This window comes from Sciurus carolinensis, chromosome 12 (genome assembly GCF_902686445.1).
Source record: "Sciurus carolinensis chromosome 12, mSciCar1.2, whole genome shotgun sequence".
Taxonomy (NCBI): domain Eukaryota; kingdom Metazoa; phylum Chordata; class Mammalia; order Rodentia; family Sciuridae; genus Sciurus; species Sciurus carolinensis.
The window spans coordinates 103129822-103155492 of NC_062224.1; the positions used below are offsets into that span (position 1 = coordinate 103129822).

The 25671-nt window shown below is 43.4% G+C and overlaps 1 protein-coding gene across 3 annotated transcripts in view; it reads right to left on the reverse strand.

The window, feature by feature from the left end:
- Npl (N-acetylneuraminate pyruvate lyase) overlaps nt 1-25671 on the reverse strand; it is a 39549-nt gene that overhangs the window by 5316 nt on the left and 8562 nt on the right. For 2 of the 3 annotated variants that reach the window (XM_047521467.1, XM_047521468.1), the window contains exons 3-10: nt 20382-20455; nt 18283-18370; nt 9741-9798; nt 8931-9006; nt 8117-8209; nt 6317-6465; nt 6140-6186; nt 2359-2443 (exon numbers count right to left, since the gene is read on the reverse strand). In XM_047521467.1, the coding sequence (XP_047377423.1) occupies nt 2359-2443; nt 6140-6186; nt 6317-6465; nt 8117-8209; nt 8931-9006; nt 9741-9798; nt 18283-18370; nt 20382-20455 (670 nt within the window). The remainder of the gene's footprint in view (nt 1-2358; nt 2444-6139; nt 6187-6316; nt 6466-8116; nt 8210-8930; nt 9007-9740; nt 9799-18282; nt 18371-20381; nt 20456-25671) is intronic. The other variant, XM_047521469.1, reaches the window with a different exon arrangement.

Genomic DNA, 25671 nt, shown 5'->3' on the forward strand with positions numbered 1-25671 from the left:
GCCTTTATCTCATTCTTTGAAAGGTCTGTATATAATTCCATTGCATAAATTGGGCATACTATATTTAACCACTGCCTTATGGATGGTTAGTTGGGCTGTTCCTATCTTTTGTTATTATAAACAGAGCTGCAAGGGATAACTTTATACCCCTGTCATTTCACTCATGTAAATAATACCAGATGGCCAGGCCCAGTGGCACATGCCTATAATCCCAGTGACTCTGGAGGCTAAGACAGGAAAAGTCAGTCTCAGCAAAAAGTGAGGCACTAAGCAACTTAGTAACACCCTGTCTCTAAATAAAATACAAAATAGGGCTGGGGATGTGGCTCAGTGGTCGAGTGCCCCTGAATTCAAGCCCTGGTACCCTCTCCCTCCCCCAAATAATAACAACAGATGGCATTTAAGCCCATGAGAGTGAATGAGATAAACTGACACTTAGCTTTTAACTTGTCTGCTTCTGCACCTAAGTGTAAGCTCCTGGAGGGTGATAACCAGCCTTATTGAAATTCTGCACCTGGCATGAATTATCCATATGCTAGCTCAGTCCCTGGCATATGAGTAAATGAGTAAATTTACCTGTGGCACTTGCCTTTGGTAAGAATCAGAGGATGTGCTAAGCTGAATTCCTATGAAAGCTGCTTTTTCTTTTTCTATTTTATTTAGAGACAGGGTCTCACTGAGTTGCTTAAGGCCTTGCTAAGTTGTTGAGGATGGCTTTGAACTCATGATCCTCTTGCCTCAGCCTCCTGAGCCTTTGGGATCACAGACGTATGCCACTGTGTCTGGCCCTAACGCTGCTTTGAATGGGATGATTTATTTGGGGACTAAAGGGAAACAAAGATGGAACCCGAGTCAGCCAGGAGAGAAGTTTAAATGCAGGGTCAGTATCACGGCTGCTTCAGAGTTTGCTCCATTTTTGGTTTCCCTGTCATTTGTCAGCTCAGAACAGGCTGGAATTTTCATAAATAACTTCTATGGAACTAAAGGAAAAAAAAGAAAACACGAATGCAAAGAGATGGCAGAATCTGCACAATTCAGACTTCCTAACCCTATTTTAAACCAAAGTCTTGGCATGTTTAGTTTAGATGGCACAGATTCCCGAGTCCTGCCTGGTTCCTGCTGTTAGCTTCACCTAGTCTGGATCACAGGTGACTATTCAACTATTTAAACTCTAAGGAGGAAGTCGATTTGTGCTGGCCCAACTTGGAGGCCTAAGGGTGGGGAAGACTCCTGGGCGCGGATTCCTCTGGTTCTCCCCCTGCTGCAGCTGCAGGTTACTCTAGCTGCTCGGATGCTTTGTACTTTGCTCTGTAATCTCTGATTACCCTGATGGCGGCCTGCCCTTCCAAACAGATCCCTCAGCCGAGCCTCATGAGGAGAATCGCTGGCTCTGACTTTGCTTATTCCCTTTCATTGTCACTTATTTTCTCGGGCTGCTCCTCTCAGCCTGACCACTGTGCTGAAAACCCATGCCTGGGCTCCACCCGGTTTCGCCCGCCCGTTTACCTGCAATGCACCCACCCCCGGGTCTCTCCACTGTTCCGCCCTTCCGCCCTGCCCTTCCGCGATGCTCTTCTTTCCCTGGGCAGCGGGGCTGTCCTCCCGGCAGCATTCACAGCAGCCACTTTTTTTTTTTTTTTTTTTTTTTGGGGGGGGGGGTGCTGGGGATCGAACCCAGGCTCTTGTGCTTGCACACGCACTCTACCGACTGAGCTATCTCCCCAGCCCCTATAGCAGCCACTTTTGTCTCCAGGGCCTTCTCTGCAACACATCAGGCAGCTGCTTGTCTCTTCCTATTTCAAAGTCAGTGTCTCCCTGTGGTTCCCCGCTAGGCCCTTGTTTCCTGCCTGGTGGCCGCTTCCTGTTCTCGGCACATTTCCAGGGTGCTGACCTGCCCTGCCTTGGTTTAAGCCTTCCCAGTTTTAGGACCCCCAGCTTCATAGCTTCCTCCGATTCTCTGGTGGCTCAAATGAGTCCTCAAGGGGGTTGCCTGCGGTTATTTCCCCACACATCTATGACTGTTTTCTTTACAGTCACAAAACTACTTTGAAGGTAGAGTGAAAATAAGATCCTTTCCAGAAGGAACAGAGGAGGCATTCCCTAAGAGGCCTGTCTTGATCTGACACCGACCATGGGGACAGGTTCTGTTTGAAACAAGGAAAGTAAAGCAACAGGGAGCCAGGCAGTTTCAGTGGGGGCAGGTGTGCCAGTCATGCTGATGAAGGAGGAGAAAAAAGGTCCTCAAGTAGGGAAGGAAAAAGGCTGTGGGTCATGTGAAGGGGAGAAAAGGTTCGGAATCCCACTCTTCTGTATAATTAATTAACACGCACCAATGAAATCTATCGATAAACAGTATACCTGGTAGTTCAGGGCTGAAGAGAAGTCCTTCCGCTCAAAAGCCTCCAACATCTGGTTTGTCTTTTTCCCTAGGTAGTTATAGGTGCTGGCAAGACAACAGCAAATACTGCAGGGTCAATAACTCAACGGGAAAGGTAGAGATCTCCACAGCCCTCTGCTGTTTAAAAAGAGGAAAAAAAAAAAAAAAAAAAAAGAAACCCCAAAACCCAGACTGCCCGTACGTCTATTTTTAGGTCCCAATCTATAGGGGACCAGGCTGTCTTTAGTTCTGAGTTCTCTAGGAGCATGAAGCAGAGCTGTCGGAGAAGGCAGAGAACACCAAAAGGGATAAAGAAAAATGGAGAAAGGTTAAAATCAGGAAAAACAAAACAACAGAAAGTAAAAGATGGAGGTGTACTTGGTTGGGAATGACTGAGGCGGAGGCCTGGAGATACTAGAGAACTGTGGACAAAATGTAGCATTTGAAAGAGTCCTAAAAGCCACCTGCCCAGAGCCTGGTGTGTGCAGCACCACAGTAAGAGGCAAATCCCAACAAAGTATCTAAATTCCTCTCCAACTCACATGTTATTTGGAGACAGGACTCTGGAGGGTGGGTGATATCATAATAAAGCCAAGAACCATTTATTAAGTGCCTATCATATTCCAGGGGCTTCGCACAGATCAGAGCCCTGGAAGGTTAATTCTGGTTTCTATTTTGCTCAAAAAAGGACTGCTGAGTCACCACAGAAGTGGCAGGAACACAAGGTTAAGGGAATAAACCTACAAAATGGGCCCACTGGGCTGACCCTCACAGGTTTTCACTTTTGAAAAGCAATTTACCTGCGGCCCTGCCTGGTGTAAGTCCACTTGATATGTTACCTTCCTTAGCAAAATTCCGTTATCTGCTGGAGAAAGGCAGGCCCCGAAATGCAGATAAGAGCACAAGTTACCCCGAAGAGAAGGATTTCTGTGACCCTTACAGACCAGACCCCGAAGAGAAGGATTTCTGTGACCCTTACAGACCAAATCCCAGAACTTGAGGAGATAAGGATAATTTCCCTGAACTGTAAAACCTATAAGAACAGGTTCTGAATATGTCAAAATACACTCTACTGTCATGTCTATCTAAAAAGAACAAGAACAACAACAACAACAGAGCGGGTTCTAATTAGAACTGATCAGACTGGGCCAAAGTGACTCAGAGGTGTCATGGCAGCGGAGACTTGAAAGCCTGAGGTTATCCTGTTGCCAGTCAAGAGTGAAGAGGAGGATCAGGGTGGGACTCCCTGCAAACTTCCCTGGGTCCCCAATAAAACTAGGGCAGAAGAGGTGTGCTGTCTCTTTCCTCTCTGAGGGGACCCACTCTCTCCCTAGGGAGTGTCCCTTTCCTTTTCCCTACCCTTCGATAAACTTACATCTGTTACTCTCAGTGACACGTCTGAAATCTTTCTGACTTGATCACAAGAACTGAGGTTTGGGGCTGGGGTTGTGGCTCAGAATGTAGAGCATTTGCCTAGTACATGTGAGACACTAGGTTCAATCCTCAGCACCACATATAAAATAAATAAAGTTATTAAAATATAAATAGTTAAAAAAAAAAAAAGAACTGGGGTTTGGGGATGGGGAGCTTTGTGCTGCCTCAGTTTCCTGGAAAGTCCCGGCCCTGTAACACAGGGACTTGCTATCACTCAATGCTACCTTCTATAACACTGAGTAAAAATGAAGGTGAAAATAGTTATATAACTCGATGAAATGTTCTTGAGGAAAAATAATCTCTAACTCTACCAATAGAGACAAATACTTAATTACTGAATTCCCAGAGAAACCAGTAAGATAGAAAAAGGTCATAGAAATTTATAATAAGCATATTTTCCTAATTTCTCTTTTCTTTCTTTCTTTTTTTGGTATGAGGGATTAAACCCAGGGGGACCTAACCACTGAGCCATATCCTCAGCCCTTTTTATTTGTTATTTTGAGACAGGGTCTTGCTAAGTTGCTTAAGGCCTCCTTAAATTGCTGAGGCTGGCTATAAACTTGTGATCCTTCTGCTTTAGCCTCCGAAGACACTGGGATTACAGGTGAGCACTGTGCTTGGCTCTCCAGTTTCTTTAAAGGTGAAACGAAAGCAAGTCAAATGGCTTCTCACATAGTAAGTTTGTATCATAAACAAACTGATCTTGATGTACCACAAACAGAAGTGTCTTTGGCCCTGGTATAAGTAGAGGCTGAGTCAAAATCAAGGAATTCTAAGAATGCGTGCTTTATCTTTGGGTAAAAAGAAAAACATCCACAGCTGGAGAGATAGCTCAGTCTGTAGAGTGCTTGCTTTGTAAGCACAAGGCCCTGGGTTTGATCCCCAGCACCCAAAAAAAAGAATAACATCCGAGGCATTTCAAAATACCAAAATGCAAATCTCAGCAGTCTTAAGTGCATCCTTAATTATATTAAAAAGAAACGAAGTCTAACCAAATGTACTTTGCTTCAAGATTATGTTGACAGAATTGAAACCCCTAGTGGGGAGGCCAAATAGGAATCAAAAGAGCAAGAATTTCCAGGGGAAAAAAGCATTTCATGGTCAGCAAATCTAGCATTCAGGTTTCTTAGGAATAAACATCCCTTAAGTTATGATAGATGTCCCAGGCCATCCAGGCTTGGAGAACAAGCCATTGAGAGTATCCGAGTTGGGCTGGGGGTGTGTAGCTCAGTGATAGAGCAAGTGCTTAGTATGTGCGAGGTGAGGCCATTGGGTTCCATCCCCAGCATGGCCAAAAAAAAAAAAAAAAAAAAAAAAAAAAAAAGTATCCAAGTCAATTACTTTTATCAAAGCCATGCTCACCAAAACGTGGTGAATGTTACTTTACTTTTCCTACAATGCACTTTGTTAATGTGTACATTTCAGTCAATTTGCTTGCAGGCATATTTTAGTGAATTAGGTTAACAGAGCAGGGGACATGCTTATGAATTGCCTGCCTTCTGCTGGGCAGGCACTGGGTCACATGATTCTGGTTTTGTAGCCAAGGCTGAACCTTTGGGGGACACTTACTAGAGCAGGCAGTGCTATTTAATGATATCCTGAGAGGCCATTTTTGGGCAGCCACGACTGGCCAATGCTGAAGTAGTGAAAGCCCACTTGGAGAGAGAGAACAAGGGCTGGGGATATAGCTCAATTGGTAGAGTGCTTGGCTTGCAAGTTCAAGGCAGTGGGTTCAATCGCCAGCACCACAAAATTAAAAAAGAGAGAGAGAGAGAGAGAGAGAGAGAATGAGAAGAGAAATAAAGAGGTAGAGAGAATGCAGATGAGGGTCTTGGGAAGAACACAGATGGAAGATGACTTGCCTCAGCTGTTGACAGCTCTGCAGTTCCTGGCTCCTCTCTGAGGCCTGGTTCTTCCTCCTCATGGTTTTATCTAATTTCTCATGATTTTATGTTAATTTTCCTTCTCCTGTATAGCTAGTTGGAGTGGGTTTCTGTTATTTGTAATTCAATTTCTGAAGTGTGAGTACATCCTTAAGATACCGATCGTCAGGGTCTATAGGACTAATGGCTGAACCCACTCAGTTCTAGCCCCTGCGCGTGCCTCAGATCACGTGTCTTGCCTCCAACTGCAATGGATGCTTCTACGTAATGATGACCTAGTTTCTGCTAGGCCCTATTTAATTCCCTTTTACTGAAGGAACATGGGAACAAAAGGTAACTTCTCTTAGAAAGGATGCGCATGAAAGAAAGAAAACTATTCCAGTGATGAGGGCCTTCCTGTGGGACTTAAAACGTACGATCACCAGGACAAATGAGTCATGCTTACCTGCCCACTGCTCCGGTTGCTCCCATCACCAGACCACTCAACAGTTGCTAATGAGAAAAGGAAAAAAAGAATTCACTCTTATGAAAGAGAAAAAGAAGAGAGATACTACGACATAAATAGTTACATGAACTGCTTTGGGGGGAGCTGACTTGCTGAGATGTGCCAGGGGTGACTTACCTCATCCACCCCAAAGAGGAGAGCAAACTGTCGTTGGTGATTCTGATCAACACACTGGCCGAAGTCTAAGAGATCTGTGTCACTGAATTTCAGCCCTTGGAAGGTGGGGATCTTATCCTGAATTCCATCCAACAACTCCTCTGCACGAACTGCTCAAAACAATGAATACCTCCTTAATCTACACAGCCTCAAAATATATCAAATAACATCTCGTGAGCTGCCACTGGCTCATGTCAGCCAAAAGTGACCGCAGATGGCATAATGGCTTGCCCCTGTCTGGTAGCTCCTATGTACCTATGTACCTTTCAAATTATAAGCCTTAGCTTTCCATTCCTTTCCAGTAGATAGATAATTTGTGATATTGTGAATATATATTTGAATATATATATCTGCTCCCAGTTCCTGAAATGGAGCTCCTGAAACCCTCATAGACAGAGGTACTAGGAGGATCTATTGTTCCAGGATTTCATCTTTGACCTTGGTTTCTTACACGTAGCTCCTAAGATGTTTGGAATTTCCTGAGTGATAGGTGCATCTGACAGTTTCTAAATCCCTTAGAATTTCCTGGCTAATAGGAGCATTTGTTTTAATGAGTTGACTCTTGACAGGCTCTTAGACGCTGGATGTGATTAGTGGGTCGGGACTTTCAGTCCTATTCCTTAGTCTCTGGGTAGGGGACAGAGGGAGGTGTAACTGAACACCAATGGTCAACAATGAAATCAACCATGCCTTTATAATAAAGTCAAAGGACAAGGTTCAGCAGAGTTTTTCTGAATTACAGAACATGTGGCGGTTCCTGGAGGGTGGCACTTCCAAAGGACATGGAAGTCTGCCTCCCCTTCCCACATACCTTATCCTGTGCATCTCTTCATCTGCATCCTTTGTAAGTCCCTTTGTAGTAAGTAGATAGGAGTAGGTAAAAGGCTTCCTTGAGTTCTGTGAGTTGCTCTAGCAAATTAATCACACCTGAGGAGGGGATTGTGGGACCCCTGGCTTACTGCAAGTTGGTCAGAATCACAGGTCACAAGCTAGGACATGAGACAGCATCTGAAGTGGGGACAGTCTTGGGACTGAGCCCTTAACCCGGGAGATCTGATGCTAATGTGAGGCGGTCAGTGTCAGAATTTAATTGGGCTACTGGACACCCAGTTAGGCTCCAGGGGAGCACCTGCTGTTGGTAGGGAGAAATTCCCCCCTCTCCAATTCATGTTGTGACTAGATGTGACATGTTTTGTTTTGAGTGGTAAGTTTGAGAGTAGGAAAAAGTGTTTATTTCCTCTGAATATCTATAATACATAGTCTTCCATTTTTCTTTTTTTTTCTCTTATGGAATTCAGAAAAAGAAGGGATTTAAAAACTAATCTCCTAACAAATTTCATCTAATTGTAAAAGTCTTCCCAAGGGAGAAGTACCGCAGAAATGAAAGAAAGCTAGAAGAAAAGCCAGAAGAGGGTACAGTACCGTGCTCCGGGGAGGCACTGAGAATGTAGTAGGTACAAGGCAGACCCAGTCCTGCCCCGCGGGGCTTACGGTCTTGGGTCTTCTCGTTGAGAAGTAAGGCGTGCATTTGCTGAAAGGGCTTAGAGGCCAGTCCTTCTTTCACGCCTGAGAGCTGGCACCATGAGGTGGTGTGAATGAGGGCAAAGGGCTGGGACGTTAGGGGGACTCACTTTGGAGCAACCGGAGCTGCCTCATCGATGGTGCGCGTTTGTGGGGGAGGGTGGGATGGAGTGGGGCTTTCCTGGTAAAACAGGGTAAGATGTGCAGGTGGGAGGAAGGGTCAAGAGAACCGGTACTTACTCTTTACTCCCGTCAAGGAAGGAATGTGATAGTAATAAAATGGCAATGCAGGGGCAGCCGCGGCCACCTCTTTTAGAAAATTAATCAGGACATCTGAAAGTACAGGAGGAAAAGTTTCGGTGTGAACGAATGGAGAACAGCGACTTTCCCTGGACACAAAAGAATCGTCTGATGAACGCGACCATCCTTCACAGAAGTGGAGCAGTCTGGACTGCCCTGAACATTCCTGACGTTGCTACTGCATTTGATTTTCCTTTCTGAAGAAAGGCTGAAATAAGACAATTCTTTTCTTACCATACTAAACCACTATTAAAAAATTGGGGCTGGAGGTGTAACTCAGTGGTAAAGTGTATACCTGGCACGGGACTGATCCCCAGCACATGCACAACACACCAAAGTAAAATATCAGTGCAAACTTCCCCACGCTTAAGAGACTGAAAAGACAAATTCTTATAAAAATAAGGTGTCCATCACTTATACGCCTCTCTCTTGAGAAAAACAGTCCCATGCTTTGCCCTATGTCTGTTACCCTAGGCAACTGTCTGAAGTGGACACCTGACCCAAACACAGGCACCTACCAACTGGGGCTCAGTAGATGACTCAATCAGATTACTCGGTCAGACAACTGAAGCGCTTTAAAACAATCTCTGCTATGGATCTAGGGGTAGAAAGTATCCCAGCGAACCACCGTGCCTTTGCCACTTCATGCCTCCCGTCTGTGGGACTTGACCTTTATGAGTTAAACACAGTTATTCTGAATGGAAGCTAGAATTAGACAGTGTGAGGCCCTGGGCAATCAGAAGCAGCTACTGACCTTTGTTCCACGGCTTGAGAAAGAAAGGTGCAATGACAGCAATGCCATCGGCTCCAATTTCTGCTGCATGCTGGGCCTTTGTAACAAGAGAGAAGACCGTGCTAGTGACCATCAGTGATTTCTTACCGTCACCTACAGCTTAGATGCTAGAGTTCAGCAACAAACTCTTCAAATTTGCCAACTAGTGCACCAATTGTGTGTGAAAAAATTGGCCAAATGTAACAATAATGTCAACTAGGAAAATCCCAGGATGCAAAGTAGAGATGCCTGGTAGAGATAAGCTGTGTACTTGATCTTACACTTTTTTGGATTTTTTTTTAGTACAAAACACTTTGCCAAGAAGACATGAGTGGTTCATTATAATAAGTTATAACTGTTAAGAGAGAAATTTGGGTATGTAATTTCTTCTGTTCAGCCTCCTGAATCATATTATCTCTCCCATCTAATGGCATGGCAGTCACAGTTTAACATTTATTTTACACAGTGGGAGTGCAGTTGAGAAAGGTTAAAAGAAAAAGATTACCCACTCCACAAAAGATACATTGCACCAAGCTTCCTCAAATATTTCCTCAAATTTTTCTCACTGGGCCTTTGTGACATTTTTAATCTATCTTAAACCCACCATACTGTAAGACAACTGAGTATGGTCACTTTATATGGTGCATAGCCTGCGACTCAATGGTGGCTTCATGAGGTGCCACACCTATCTCCTCCAGCACAGCATCCACCACGTACCGGAACTGCAATTAATTTCATCATAGAAATGGAGGTCCCTTGAGTGGTCTCTCCCAGGTGGATCTGCATACATACCAGTTCTTGGGACTCCTTCAAGCTTAGTGCACCTACGTGAATCACCACCTGGTCTAACCTGCAAGGGAGAAAACACTGATGCGTCATTTGAAGTTTAGAACACAGAGGGCTGCACTAATCTGGTTTGTGCTAGTTTTAGCAGTTAATGCCTCACTAGTCTCAATATCAAGACTATTAAGTTCTATAGTGATCTATTTCATATTAATCTTATTAAAAGGCTTATGGTGTTCTTTTTTGTCGGGAAGGGGTACCAAGGATTGAACCCATGGGCGTTTAACCACTGAACCATATTCCCATTCCTTTTTTTTTTTTTTTTTTTTTGAGTTAGGGTCTTGCTAAGTTGCTGAGTCTGGCTTTGAACTTGCAATCCTCTTGCCTCCATCTCTCGAGTCATTATGGTGATCTTTTTTTAAATAAAAAATATTTAATATACAAAAGTCATAATAAAATTAAAAGGTATTAAAAGCATTACAAAGTGGAAGCACTAAAAGGTTACAGAGCTATTAACAGTATTTATGAAAACTAGGCAAGAATTTACAATATTTGTGTCCTCAAATAGTAAACAAGCTGGTCACTATTTAAAGTTATTTTTAATTGCCTTTTTCTTCCCATTTTATGGAACCTCATTAGATGCTGCTGTTGATTCTGACTATCTGATCAGAAGCACCTAGCAATTTTTAAGTTTTCTGTATACTGACAGATTTAAGCTACCTATTCAAGTGTATTTAGAATGAGAATTTTTGTATATCAAGACCAGCTACAGCAAAGCAGTTCTCTCAGGATAGAATGTGCCATCTAAACTAACTCACACTTCAATCAAGACACTTGGAAACAGAACACTTTCCTAGTCAAGAGCTTCACATTAAGGACAGGATAGAAAGTTCCGAAAAAGGGCTTATGGAAAGCAATACAGGCTCTGCTAAGCAGGCAGAAGAACAACTTGTGATTAGTATCCTGGACACCCCAGAGCTTGGTCTAACAAGAGCATATCAGCTTCTAATATCTTCTTTAAGGTGTTATAGTTTAGATCTGGAATGTCCCCAAAGTCTTACATGATAGAGGCTTAGTGCTCAATGCAGCCATGTTCAGAGGTGGGGCTTTTGGGAAGTGATTGGGTCATGAGGACTCTGAGCTCATCAATGGATTAGTCTATTAATGGGTTCACTGAATAGACCATTGGGATGTGGTAGAATCTGTAGAAGGTGGGCCTCCTATAGGAAGTAGGTCACTGGGGGTGTGCCTCAGATGGGAGAGTATATCCCTTTCTTCCTCAAGGTCTCCTGACTGCGATGAAGTGAGCAGTTTGCTCAACCGTATGCTCCTGGCTACAATGTCCTATCTCACCATGGGCCCAGAAGCAATGAAACTAGGTGACAGTGGGCTGAAACCTCTAAAACTATGAGCCAAAATAGATCTTTTGTCCCTTGATTTTCTCAGGCATTTTTTCAGAGTGACAGAAAGCTGACTAACACACAAGGTAATAATAGATTTTAAAGTTGTTCACCTGTATTTGATCCTTTCAACAAACTACAAAGTACCGAAGGTAGGTGTGTATGCTCATGTTACAGATAAGAAAAGCTGAGAATTAAGAAATTCCAAGGGCTGGGGAGATAGCTCAGTTGGTAGAGTGCTTGCCTTGATAGCACAAGGCCCTCAGTTCGATCCCCAGTACCGAAAAAAAAAAAAAAAAAAAAAAGAAATTCCAGACCAGGGGCCTGGGGACATAGCTTGGTGGTAGAGCGCTTGCCTACCAGGTGCAAGGATTGGGTTCAATCTCTAGGACCACATATAATAATAAATAAACAATTGGTTAATTTCAAGACTGGGACTCGAGTTGGTGGGATGGTCTTACTGTATCTTTACCTAACAAGAGGCACTTCACAGCACTCAGCTGTAGACTAAAGAGAGCCCTGTTCAGAGGCTCCCTATGACTTTACTGCACTAAGTGCTCAGGAGGCCAAGAAATGTTTCATTTCTCCTTTGAAACATTTTCTATTGGTTTTAAAAGGGGAAAGGCGGCGGGGGAGAAAGGAGACTTTTGATTTTTATTAAAAATGAAAAAATGAGGCCAACTACAGGGGAAAAAAAACCATCCTCCCATAGGAAGCAGGAAGGTTGACCTCAATCTCAGTGCTGAGACACAGGGAGCTAATCCCCCATCCTGCCCTGGCACACAAAGGAAGCCTCGGCTGCAAGCTGCCACCTTACTGGTCAGTAGCTCTGACCTCCCAGCTTCCTCTCTGCCAAAGAATGTTCCCCAAGACTGAAAGAGGAATTTCATCCAAAGATACTGTAGTTACAACCACTCAAGGGTGACACGCCAATATCCAGAAATAGTAGCTCTGAACTAAGAGGATAAGAATGAGGGAGGGAGGAAGGGGAAGTGTCTCTTGACATCAGTTACCACTGTAAGGCCTTCAGAATACAGCCCTTGAGCCTGGTGTGGTGGTGCAAGCCTGTAATCCAGCAACTTGGGAGGCTGAATTAGGAGGATCATAAGCTTGAGGTGGCCTCAGCAACTTGGTGAGACCCTGTCTCAAAATTAAAAAAATTAAAAGGGCCGGGCCCGGTGACACATGCCTGTAATCTAAATAAAACACAAAATAGGGCTGGGGATGTGGCTCAGTGGTCGAGTGCCCCTAAGTTCAATCCCCAGTACCCCAAAAGATAAAAAAATAAAAAGAACTGGGGATGCAGCTCACTGGTGGATAAAGCTCTCAAATGTTTTAAAAACAAGGAAAATAGTAAAGATAGGAATCTGAAGAATTAAAAAAAAAAAATGTCCAGGGAATAAATTTTAAGGGTTAGTCAAGTAATAGAATTTTGAAAATTAAAAACCGATTAATCAGCACTTGAGGACTTATTCTGATCAAGCCTAGCCTCGTATTTGACAGTGTCACAAGGAAGTTGATAAGTATAATATTTGTATTTTTGTTTGGTGAAGAGGCTCTTTCCAAGAGCACAACTAGGAATCAGTCTAATGAGAAACGAATTCACTGTTAAAAGCCGTTTTTAAATGTTAAGTCTCAGAATTTGGCCAGAAAGGACGTTTGCTCTGAGATCCCAATGTTCATCTTTGGGGGTGCTCCACGTGACCCTGGCAGACAGTCACAGTGAAACTTGTCGGGGTTTCGGCCGGACCCCTGGCCCTAGGTGTGGCAAGGCTAAGATGGCGCCTGGCAGTGAGCCAGAGCAGTTAACTTTTGCACAAACAACTGACATTATTTTGAGGAAGTTCCAGGGATTGGCTAAGTTCCCTGATGGACAGTACAGGTCCACTATATGCCTGCCTTCGCTGCCTGTATCTGTTAATGCTCTCCCCTCGTGCGAAAATGCTGATTGGTTACAAGTACTGTATATATTGGAGTGTAAGTTCCACAAAGAAGGAGAACAAAGAAAGAACTATGAGGAAGAAGCGCGCAAAATAAAGAGCTCAAAAGAACCAGGCCTGTGTCTTATCTCTCTGCGGGCAGGGAGTGCGATAGGTGGCGCCGAAACCCGGGAATCTACAGATAAAGTAAGAGGTAATTATTTATTTTCATTTATGACCTTGAGTCCGTCATTGGTATTTCATTTATGACCTTGAGTCCGTCATTGGTAGTTCATTTATGACCTTGAGTCCGTCATTGGTAGTTCATTTATGACCTTGAGTCCGTCATTGGTATTTCATTTATGACCTTGAGTCCGTCATTGGTAGTTCATTTATGACCTTGAGTCCGTCATTGGTAGCCGGCAGTGAAGGGTAAAGAACCCAGAAAAAAAAAAAAAATTAAAACTTCATAGATAGATGCAGTGGTACCAGATTGTTTGTGTGGTGTGTGTTATTTTTGTGTTTGTTGTGTGGCTTGTTTGTGTGCTTGGAGCTCTTAGTGCTGTAAGATTTAATCATAGGAACAGAACTGTCTGGGACTGGAATGAAGCAGCCTTTTAGGGAGTTGTTGGGGAATCACGGAATGCCGCTGAAGGCAGAACAGCTTGAGCATTCCTTGATACCATAAAAAAGGTCTCTCCGTGGTTTTTAGATAAAGGGTTGTTAAATATATTCCTCAGTGGAAGCACCTGGGAGAGGATCTACGCATAACAAAAAAGCAAAAGCTGTTACCTGTTGGAACTTTAGCCATTTGGTCCCTGATTAAATCTTGCTTACAACATAAAGATAAACAAAATCTAAAGGGACCCCTGGAAGAGGGAAGTCAGGTTTTAGAAGAGATTAAAGAGAAACGGTTCTGTTCTCAGAACTCAGAAAGAAATAATAACTCAGAAGGAGAAGATTCAAAAGAGGAACTTTCAGGGGAGGAGCTAGAAAGGACATTTGGGAAGCTAACAATGCAGTCTAAGCGCCCTATTAATGATGACATTGACACCGGTGAAGACTCGAGACCTGTGGGCAATAGTTAAAAAAAAAAAAAAAAAACACTCTTTTGTGGAGCCTCTGACTGAGGGCAGTCAGGTTTTGGAGAAAATATAAGAGAAAAGGTCTAAAACATCAAAAAGGGCGTCAATAAGATCAGGGACAAACAAAAATAAAAATGAAAGTGGGTGTAAGGAACAACTTGTTAGAAAGAGGGAAATCAGTTTAGGGGAGGGTCCCCCTAGGCAGAGAGCTCAGCAGCTCCATTCCTTGAAAGTAGTAAAAAATAATGTTTTGTGGTTTTCTGCATTCAAACCTAACCTGATTTCTCAACCAGGAAAAAAAGGGTTAAAAAGTCCTAGGTGATCCTCCCTCCCCCTGCCACAATGGAATGTAACTACAGCGTCTCAAGGAGAAAAGGGGGGTAACCTAAAGATAAGAAGAAAAGAAGAAAAAAAGTGTCCGTTTTAAATTCCTGGGCCGCTGCATAAAACTGACTTATTCTTCAGGATTCTTGTTTTGTTTTGTTTTTTTTCTTTAATGCTGTATTTTTGAGCTCATAATTTTAATCCTACATACCTAGGTTAATGATTTTATTTTTGATCAGTTCTATTTTTTATTCAACTGAAGTTTTTTAAACAGCTGTTTCATTGCAATGAACATTCACCTATAAATTACAAGGCCTTTAATTTTGTGTTATATGTTATGTTGTGCTGTCTAATGTCATGTTTTGTCTGCGTCAAAACTGAGAGCTCTTAAATTAAAATTTAAAAATGGATCCAAATACTTTTATTCACGTGATTTAAAAGGGTTCAATTCAAATTGAGTAAACTAATAAAAGTAAAATATTTTTAAAAATAACTTACAAGTCTCCAGGTGGTCAAACTAATGAAATGTTAATGTTAAACAATGTCTAATATCAATTGCTTCTAGGACTTTTCTTCAGCAGGAAAGAGGCAACGGATCCTGTTCAGGACACTTGTCTGATATCTTGGTTTTTATAAAATAAATAAATTGGAGTTAACATGTATGGGATTACTCAAATGTGTTTGTAGAGACGTCTGGTTTATTTACAAAGTTGAAATGCTAATTGTTAAATAACATCAAGTACTTTTAACTCCTTAAATTACATGGGGTAACATACTTAAACATTATTGGTGTTTTCATAGGTTGGTAAATAAAAAGGGTTTACAATTACTTTATGTCCTCACTAAACTAGAAACAAGGTTACTAAGAGTTATGTCCTAACAAGTGATATTCTATATACAAAGGGTCCCAAAAGTTTCAACTGTGTTTCAATTAAGAGTACTATAAACAACAAAATATTTAATCTTATTAAAATAGGGTGATTTATCTAAATTCAGAAATTTCATAAGAGTTGTTTCAGAATGTGAACAAAAAGGGGTCAACAAATAGGGAAGAGAAAATAAAAGGTTCTGGGTTTAAAAATGTATTTAATAAAAAGGAAAAGAAAATGTTTCTGGATAAAAAAGTCTGTGTGTAACAAAGGGCAAGTTTCAACAAGTCTGTGTGTAACTAAGTTGGTGGTGTGTATGTAAAACAGCTAAAGCTATTTAAGGTTTTTCCTAAGGTGAAATACTAATGTTCTGATATAAGCCAAAGTTTAATCTATATGGTAAAATGACATGGTAAAATAACAAAGTTTTCTTAAAAACACCAATTCATTCTTAACTTTGTGTCTCTTAAGCTTTATTCTTTAAAACAATTGTCTTAAAAATAGGGGTTTATACAATTATGGTTAAACAACTGTTAAAGATTGTACTACATTATAAAGTCTAAATTTTTCTTTAAAAACTAAAATTGGTAAGAACCAATTCCTCACTAAAATTAAAATAACTCTAACCACAGATGTACCTTATAACCCACAAAAACAAGGTATTATTGAACATACACATCTCACCCTCAAAAATGCTCTTTAAAAACAAAAAGGGGGAATAGAGGAGACCTTCAGGTCCCCTAAAGATAAACTTTCTCTTTGTCTCTTTGTTTGGGGTTTTTTAACTCTGGGTAATAAGGGTAACTCGGTGCTTTACTGGAGCTACGGCTCAGTTTGTGTGTTTCCACGGAATAAACTAACTTACTACCTCTTTTTAGTCTCTTAGGAGGAACAGTTCAACTATGTAACAAAACAACTGCTTCTTTCAATTGTACTTTAGATTTGTGCTAAAATGCTTCTAGGTTCCTGCTGGCAGACTTAATGTGTGTTCCTACCTTCCTACCAGTCCCAGTCTCTGTTACAGATGCAAAATTGCCAGTGTTACTATCAAGAAACAGGAGAGAATCTGACATCACAGCGGCTATGGTCACTGCAATAGTGGTTTCTGCAACAGCAGCACTAGCAACTGCCATACCTACAGCAACAGCAGTCAATCACTTGACCGAAAATATAGCTGCAGCCTTACAGACTAAAGAGACCCTAAACCAACATCTAACAGCAGGCATACTCCTTATGAACCAGCGAGTGGACTTACTTCAAGAACAAATGGACATTCTACAGGAACTGTTAAACGTGGGATGTATTTATCGTCTGACGGGACTGTGCGTTACACCTGTAGCTTACCATAACCTTAGCTATGCAGCAAACTTGTCTAGAATCTTGTCTGCTCAGCTACAAACAAACTGGTCTTATACATTTGATAATCTTACTGCTATTCTTAGATCTCAAATTGTTAGTCTCAATGCTACTAGAGTTAATGTAGCCCCTATGTCCGAAGTGCTAAGTTGGCTATCCTCTTCTTTCAGTTTTGTAAAACAATGGGCAGGTATGGGAGCCTTTTGTATGTTCATGGTTGTTGCTGTTGTCTTCCTCACACGCTTTATCATGCGCATGCGCCGAGATCAAGCTAGAGATCGTATCATTTTCCATCAGGCCATGGCTGCCCTAGAGGCCGGCAGTTCCCCACAAGTATGGCTCACGAGGCTGGATCGCTAGCCAGACGGGTAAGGAAGGAGGTGACCACTGTACCGACCTAAGACAGGAGCTGTAGCATGCTCTACAGTTATCCAATGACGGGTAAGGACGGTGGTTGACCACTCCGCCTAAGACAGGCACGGTCCCGAGCTTTCCTTTTCTTTTTAAAAGAGAAAAGGGGGAACTGTCGGGGTTTCGGCCGGACCCCTGGCCCTAGGTGTGGCAAGGCTAAGATGGCGCCTGGCAGTGAGCCAGAGCAGTTAACTTTTGCACAAACAACTGACATTATTTTGAGGAAGTTCCAGGGATTGGCTAAGTTCCCTGATGGACAGTACAGGTCCACTATATGCCTGCCTTCGCTGCCTGTATCTGTTAATGCTCTCCCCTCGTGCGAAAATGCTGATTGGTTACAAGTACTGTATATATTGGAGTGTAAGTTCCACAAAGAAGGAGAACAAAGAAAGAACTATGAGGAAGAAGCGCGCAAAATAAAGAGCTCAAAAGAACCAGGCCTGTGTCTTATCTCTCTGCGGGCAGGGAGTGCGATAGAAACTGGTCTTCTCGGGCAGGATTAGCCAAGCTCGGTTGTGAATTCCATCACCACATGCCCGTTTATGCCCATTACTGAATCCTCAGTGCTCCTTGGCTCACTGAATCCTGGGCTAACTGGGGTCTTGCTGGGAAGTGACAGGATCAGGTTTGCATTTTGAAAGGATAATAAGACTTCAAAGTGAAGAAAGGAGGGCTGACAGGCTGTTCTGTCCCCACAGGCAGCTTTTCTTCTTTTATGGCAGTGCTGGGGATTGAACCCAGGGCCTCACACTTGCTTGGCATCTACCACTGAGCCACATCCCCAGTCCTTGCCAGCTGGGGGCTCCCTCCCTGAGGAGGGAAGGAATGTGAACTATGAACTACTCAGCAGAAGAGCTGGGCGGCCAGCCTGTCAGTCACCACCTCCTTGTCCACTTACCCTTCATCCCAGGGACAGGCAGCCCTGAGAGGACTGGCCTTGTGGCTGGAAAGAGGCAATTTTCCAGTGGTATGCCAAGCAGACTGGATGCCCTTCCACAAGACAGGAAGGGTTCCCCTCACTGAGGTGCAGGATGTCCTGGGCCCCTGCTCATCTTCCCGCCAGCAGACCTCCAGCTGGCTTCTGACCTCTTCTGACAGACAGTGGGGAGGCAGCATCCCTGGGGAGGAGCCTCAGCCAGCACAGCTCTGGCCGGTATACAGTGTTTTATCTCCACGGAGTCACTTACTTGTTCCTTCCTTGTGTCACCCACTCCTCTGCGACCCGGCGACGTTCGGAGACGCTCAGGGACAGGCCTTCTCCAGTAGTGCCATTCACTGTTCCAAACAAAGAGTGGGTCAGTGGGACCAGCTCCTGCCTTCTGCTCCTCCAACCCCACGGACGGAAGTGAGGGTCACAGATCCCCGCCCTCAGGGGAGGGACACAGGAATGATCAGAGGATGGAGCTCAAGCGCGGTGGGGAAGATGCCACGTGCCCATTTTCACTTCAGGCTCCGTGTTTTTCCTTCCTTCACTTTATCCAGAGCAGTGGGAAGGTTAATTGAGACTTGCGATTACAAGTCTGTCCTTGTTATCAGGGACAGATGCCAAATATTTTGAATAGAGACAGATATCTGCCCACATTGAGGCCAATCTCCAAACACATCACCCAGTTCTATATCTGGGCTTACAGGGCAGGAACATCAACCCCATCCAGTCCTGGCAGGTCATGGGTGGGGAACCTACATGGGTGCTTTTGCACGCTGCAGATCCCAAGCGACCTGTCCACAGTCTGACACTGAGCACAAGGGGTACTAATAATTTTTTGTATCAAGAACTCAATATTCCCTTATTTTCACAACCCAGCAAAGCAGAAATTCATTTACAGTAGAAAATATGAGGTCAGTGTTATGGTTTGGATGTGAGGTGTTCCCCAAAAGCTCACATATAAAAAAATGCAGGAAGGTTCAGAGGAGAAACGATTGGGTTGTAAGAGTCTTAACCCAATCAGTGAATTAATCCCTGATGGGATTAACTGAAGTGGTAGGGTGTGCTTGGAGGAGGTGGGAATTGGGGCGTGGCTATGGGGTACATATTTTGTATCTGGAGAGTAGAGTCTCTCTCTGTTTCCTGATCACCACAATGTAAGCTGCTTCCCTCTGCCACCCTCTCCTGTCACGATGTTCAGTCTCACCTTGAGCCCCGAGGAAAGGAGTCGGCCTTCTATGGACTCAGACCTCTGAAACCATGAGCCCACAAATAAACTTCTCCTCTATAATTGTGCTGGTCACATCATTTAGTCACAGCAGCAAAAAAAAAAGCTGACTAAAGAAACATGAAACGATTTAACCTCAAACCCAGAACTGCTTGATTCTGGAACTCATCCTCCTTCCTCTTCCGCTTCCATACAATCATCTCTCTGTGATCAGAGGAAGAGCCAATGAGTCCTGTGCGAGACGGAGGCCTCGTGTGCAGGCAGCACACTCTGGATCTTGACCTCCAAGCCTGAGCACTGGGCTGGAATAGGGCAGGCCAGGCAGGGAGGAGAAATGTTTTTATCCCTTCCTTGGGGGCTTGAGGTGCTCAGGTGTGCTCTGCCTAGAGGTGCTCCTGCCCATCCTGATGTCCAGGGTAGTCCTGGGGCCCTCTGAGGAGTAAGAATCTGACTTGGAGCTGCAGGGGACACCGAGTGGTTCTGTAATCAGGTCTTGGTTTGACATGTGGCTTGGGTCAGTTTTTCACAAGTTTGAACCTGAGGTGCCTGTAGGGCCCAAGCATAGTGTCCTCAGAATGAAAACCCAGTCAAGGGTTGGAGCACCCAGAACAACACACAGCTCAAAAGCAGTTTTTAGGCTTAAAAGGTCTGATTTTTTTTTTTTAAACCTTCACTCTCTCTGCAATAAATGGGGATAAATGCTATTCCTGTTGGTTCTTTTGTGTGCTATACTTGGAGTCTTTCTTCCATTCACAATCTGAAAGCACAGGTGCAGACAGAGCAGAGCCCACTCTTAAGAGAGCTAAGAGGGTTTAGTTGAGATTTAAGAGGGCTTAGTGGCTATTCTCCCACTTCTTAGTTGAATAACCTCATCAAAAGAGTGTAATGGAGCCACAGATTTTCAACCCTAAACTGGGATAAGAGCAATGCCCTATCAGTTGGTACCACCAAATGAGATAAACTATCAAGGGGTCCTATAGGTTTAAAGGAAGACTACAAATTCGCAGCTTTGAGTTAGCTTAGCCAGGTTTCACAAAGACCCATGACATGATACAGTGATTCTGGGACCTCCTGGTCAGAGATCTACCTTCTGAGGACTGAGCTAGAGACACAGAAATTCCAAGGTGACTTACCAAAAATGTTCTTCACTCCCTGTTCTTTCACCAGATAATCCACATACTGACCAATTACTGAAAAGTTGATTTCTCTAAAAGATATGGGGAAAAAAAATGGGAAAGAATGCTTAGTATTTTTAGATGATTATTCAGCCCATTCCCAGGTCTATAAACTACTCTCTTATTACTAGTTATTAAAAACCCACTGGCCAGTGTGTGAAATTCTTAGCCTGTTCTGAATAATGGCTGGAATTTTTTTTGTTCTTGTTTTTCTGAATCTGGTGATTTCTCCACTCAACTAATGTGTCTCATTTACATAAGCGAAATGCTATTAGGTGGTGCATGCCTATAATCTCAGGGACTTGGGAGGCTAAGAAAAGGAGGATTGCAAATTTGAGGCCAACATGGGAGACTTACTGAGACCCTGTCTCAAAAATGACAATGAAAGGGCTGGAGAGGACTTGCCCAGCTCACTGGAGGCCCTGGGTTCTGACCCCAGTCATGCAAAAAACACAATAACAAAAAACTAAAACAAAACAAAATTCCCCAACACTATTGATTGTAAACAGAGGCTTTACATTTAAATTTCATCACAAGTAATATTTAAAACACAGTTCATGGGCTGGGGATATAGCTCAGTTGGTTGAGTGCTTGCCTCGCAAGCACAAGGCCCTGGGTTCAAATCCCCAGTACCGCAAAAAATAAATAAATAAATAAATAAATAAATAAATAAATAAATAAAAAAAACACAGTTCACCTAATCCTCTCTTGTCCTCTTTTGGGAAGAGTGATGGTTGGGCACATGGTGATATGAGAATCTTTCTACCTGTTAGGAATTCCTTAGGCTTATGAGACAGGAAAATTCAGTCTGAGAATTTAAGAATTTTAGCACTTAATACTTCTGACAATGAATGAAGGCTTAAACCAGTCTGCATTTGTTTTAAATGGAAAGGAACTTTGCTGTCACTTTGTCTCTCAAAGTGAGGTCCAGGGAACAGTAGCATCTGGTGGAGCAGATGAGTATGAAGAATCCCAGTCACACACAGGCCTACCCAGTCAGAACCTGCATTTTCACAAGATACCCATGAACTTTGCAGTCTGTGGCAAAATGACCTCGGAAGGATCCACGCCTAAGGTGATGAGTGTGTTCTTATAAGTACTTGTGTTAACTGATTATGCCTCGAACTCCTTGCTTTTTTTTTTTTCCATAAAGTCATATTGATTTTAAAATCTACAAACAGACTCATAAACAACTTATATTAAGCGCCTATCCCCAGTCAAAGGGCAGGTGGGGAGGACGGATGATGGACAGAAATTCAAAGGAAAGCTACGGCAGGTCTGGGTTAATGTCATGTTGCCAAGAACACCAAGTACTAGCTGGCTACCATTTGTACTTGTTAGTAGGGCCAGAGAATCCTAATTTAATTTTAGCCTTGTTAACATTCTTTTCATCTTTACTTATTGTATTCCTTAAGAGCAATGAACAAAAATCTGAAGCATCTAGGAATTGGACATCAAAGGATAGTATTTGTCAAAGGAAATAGGAACGAGATTGAATAGAAAATCGCCGACTGTGAGATTAAAGGGAAAGATAGGAAAGGCAAAGAATGCAGAGGCAGCTACTGCCCACGGAGACCACCGAGAGCGGAGAGCGAGGCCGAGCTGAGCCTGTTACTCAGAAAACTGGTGCTTCAGCGCAGTTTCAAGGTCACAGGGGTTGGCCTGTACCTGTGTACCCCTCCCTGCCCTCGTCTGTGCCTGACCCAAGGTGGTGCTCAAGCCAGGCTGGGCACAGAAGTGGCCACGTGGACACTTCCATTTGCATGATGCTTTCAAATTTCAAGGAGATAGTGTACACAATTAATTAAAATAAGAAAACAAAAACACCAAGTCAAAAATTAAGTGTAGGGGTGTTCAGAAAAGAGCTGATTAATCCCCAGGAGGGAGGCTGGGAAGGAAGTGGGTCTGGAAGAAGAATGAGGACAAAACCTGATGCTCTTCCTTCCCTCTAACTAGTCCCCCACCCCTAGTGCTGGAAACTGAACCCAGTGGGGCTATGCCACTCGTTTACATTCCCAGTCATTTCTATTTTTTTATTGAGACAGGGTCTTGCTTACAGCTTTGCTAAGTTGCTGAAGCTGGCTTCCAACCTGCGATCCTCCTGCTTCAGCCTCCCAAGTCACTGGGATTAGAGGCATGCACCACCACGCCTGGTGTCCAACCCTTTTTATTTTGAGACAGGGTTAAACCAAGTTTCTCGGGACCTTGCCAAGTTGCTGAGTCTGGCCTTGAATTTGTGATCCTCCTGACTCAGCCTCCCGAATGGCTAGGATTATAGCTGTGCACCACAGCATCCGGCTTCCTTGAACATTCTTGAGAGCTGCTATCTGTCTGACCCTACTCTGATGTCTTCCTCTTTCTAGGGAGTTGGTTGTACCTTTGGGCAGATCTAGGCCAGCAAGTGAAACTCCAAGTCTCTTTCCTCAGTGAACTTCATACTGTGTTATGGTCCGAGTGAATCAGGCGTCCCGTACATTCACCCAGCTCCTCGCCACAGTCCATCTGGCCTTGCTGGAGGCAATGTCACCTGACATTTCCCTCAGGCTAGGGATGCTAATGGATGATGCATTATCTGGTCCATTGAGAAAGTAGAAAGCACACTTTATTTCTTACAAAATGTCCCTAACCTACAGGGAGGGGATCAATGTTAGAATTTCTGAGGCAGTGGCAGAAGTGCCCAGAGAATATCCTTGGACCTGTGGCCTTTTGAAACTACCAAATGTCCTAAGAGAGACCACAGGTTGAAAAGGGGAGACCTCTAAATGTGTTCTATGACTTACACAATGTTAAATTTTTTTTTTTTTGCATATTAAAAAAAAATGACAATCTGTAAAAGCCAGGGTATCGGACAATGCCAGGTCTATATTTCCACATAGCTGGGAAGAGCAGTGCTGGGTCAACAGAGGCCTGGATGTGCCCCAGGCCACCTCAGTCCTTTCAAATCCCTGCCTGACTCAGCAGGTGCAGCCCTTGGCAGAGCCTCAGCAGTTCAAGTCACCAGAGGACCCGGTGAAATCATCCCTGGGCTGTTTTCACATCTGTCACAGAGGTGCCCCAAATGGCAGGATGAGGGTAATCATTCTCTGTGGGGACACTGCCCCTCCCCTGTTTTCCTCTCTATACTACCTTCTTATGGTACCCAGGCCTAATTTCATGGCTGAAGGCACTGGTCTGTTATCAAGTATCAGGAAATCACCAGAGAGAGTAGAAATGAGACTGATTTTTCTTCCTAACTTCTGGGCATTTGGAGCGAGGTGCTCAAAGAAGTGAGGCATGTCAGTGCACCTGAGAAGGCTGTGATGCCCCTTCTCAGACTGTGCACCTGAAAATACACCTTATCGCTAGACACCTGGGGGACAGCGGCCCAGACCTGAACCCATGCTTGCTGTTCCATTCTCATTCTCAACCCCAGGTTGCCGTCTTTCAATCCCTGTGGTTGCAGATTCTTTGCTTTAGGTCCATGATTGATTGATTGATTGATTACTTAGTGGTACTGGGGATTGAACACAGTGGCATTTTACCACTAGGCTACATCCCCGGTCCTTTTCTAATATTTTATTTTGAGATAGGGTCTTGCTAAGTTACTGAGGCTGGCCTCAAACCTGTGATCCTCCTGCCTTAGCCTCCCAAGTCTCTGGGATTATAGGTGTGCACTACCACAGCTGGCTCCATGATTGATTTTTTTTTTTTTTTTGCGGTGCTAGGGATTGAACCCACTGAGCTATCTCCCCAGCCCCTCCATGATATTTTTTAAAAAATAAAAGTGCTTAATTTTCCCCCCCTAGTCCAGAGGTTATATAGATTATTTTAGAAAGCACATGCAATCAAAAAGGAAAAAAGAAACCCTACCTGGCATTTTCCTGGAGATAATTCCTCTTAGTTTGTCATTTTTATATTCACATATACACAGCGTATTATTTTCTTATATAACCTTATTATAAATCATTTTATAATATTTTTCACTTAACATTCTAAATGGAGCAGTCTCCGAATTTTTAGATATTCTGTTACTATCCTGGCTATACAACATTCCATTTCATGGATGAACGTAATTTATTTAATATTCTATTCTTAGACACTGAGTTTATCCAAACTATACACGAGGAAGGAACTCCTATCGAATTATTCTCACCACAAACTGAGGCCCAGAATGGCCGAGTGTGAAATTGCATGCAGATGCTACACAGCTTTACTCTCAGGGCATAAGGGTTAGGACAATTGTTCTGAAGCAGCTTTTTACAGTGAAATCCCTGATGGCGTTTGCTTCCTCTCTGGCATATGACACACCATGAAAGATGGTCACCTGGACATGACAGAATCAATAGAACTGGTATGATGGGGCATGCCTATCAGAAAACTGGACTTTCCATTTTCTTTTGCTTTTATACATAACTCTCGCATTCAAGAACAGAGAGAAGTTACATGAGCCCTTGGCAAAATAACGACGTGGCTGCTTCACAACTTCCTAGGCAGAGAAGCACGCAGGGACCAAGCTGTTCCACCCTGCAGGAGGTGGGAAATGTTCTGTTCTGGCACGTTGGTCATTTGGCCTCCCCAACACTTTAAAAAGACAGTAACGGATGCGACTCCAACCCCAGGAGGCCAGGCCTTTTCCGATAGGGCTAACAGGTTTGTCTTCCGAGAGGGTGCTACACAGATTCCCACGGTGTTGCCAAGGGCATCTGAGGGAGAAACACAACTTTTTTCTTGAGAGTTTTGCCAATCTGAAATGGACTTTTTGTTCTAATGATTGTGTACGTGCCCAAAGGAAAAGGTGTTTTTTTTTTTTTTTTAATTTTTTTAGTTGTTAATGGACCTTTATTTATTCATATGTGGTGCTGAGAATTGAACCCCGTGCCTCACACATGTGAGGCAAGTGCTCTACCACTGAGCCACAACCTCAGCCCAAAAGGTGATTTCTTGAAGCAACTAAGGAAGGCAAGTGTCTTTTTCCTCCTGTTAAAAATGAAGCTGGGGCCTGAGGATGCAGCTCAGTGGTGGAACACTTGTCCGGCATGTGCAAAATCCTGGGTTCAATCGCTAGCAGTGAAAAAAAAAAAAAAAAAAAAAAGAAAGAAAGAAAAAGAAATGTTTGGATAATGGGTGGGATGGGGGAGAAAGACCTGATTTTCAGCTATGTGGCTTGGGCAAGCACGCTCGTCTTTCATTTTTAAAGTCTGCAGCATCTTTAACCTCAAAAATAGAGATACAGTGGCACAAGCCAATAATCCCAGCAGCTCGGGAGCCA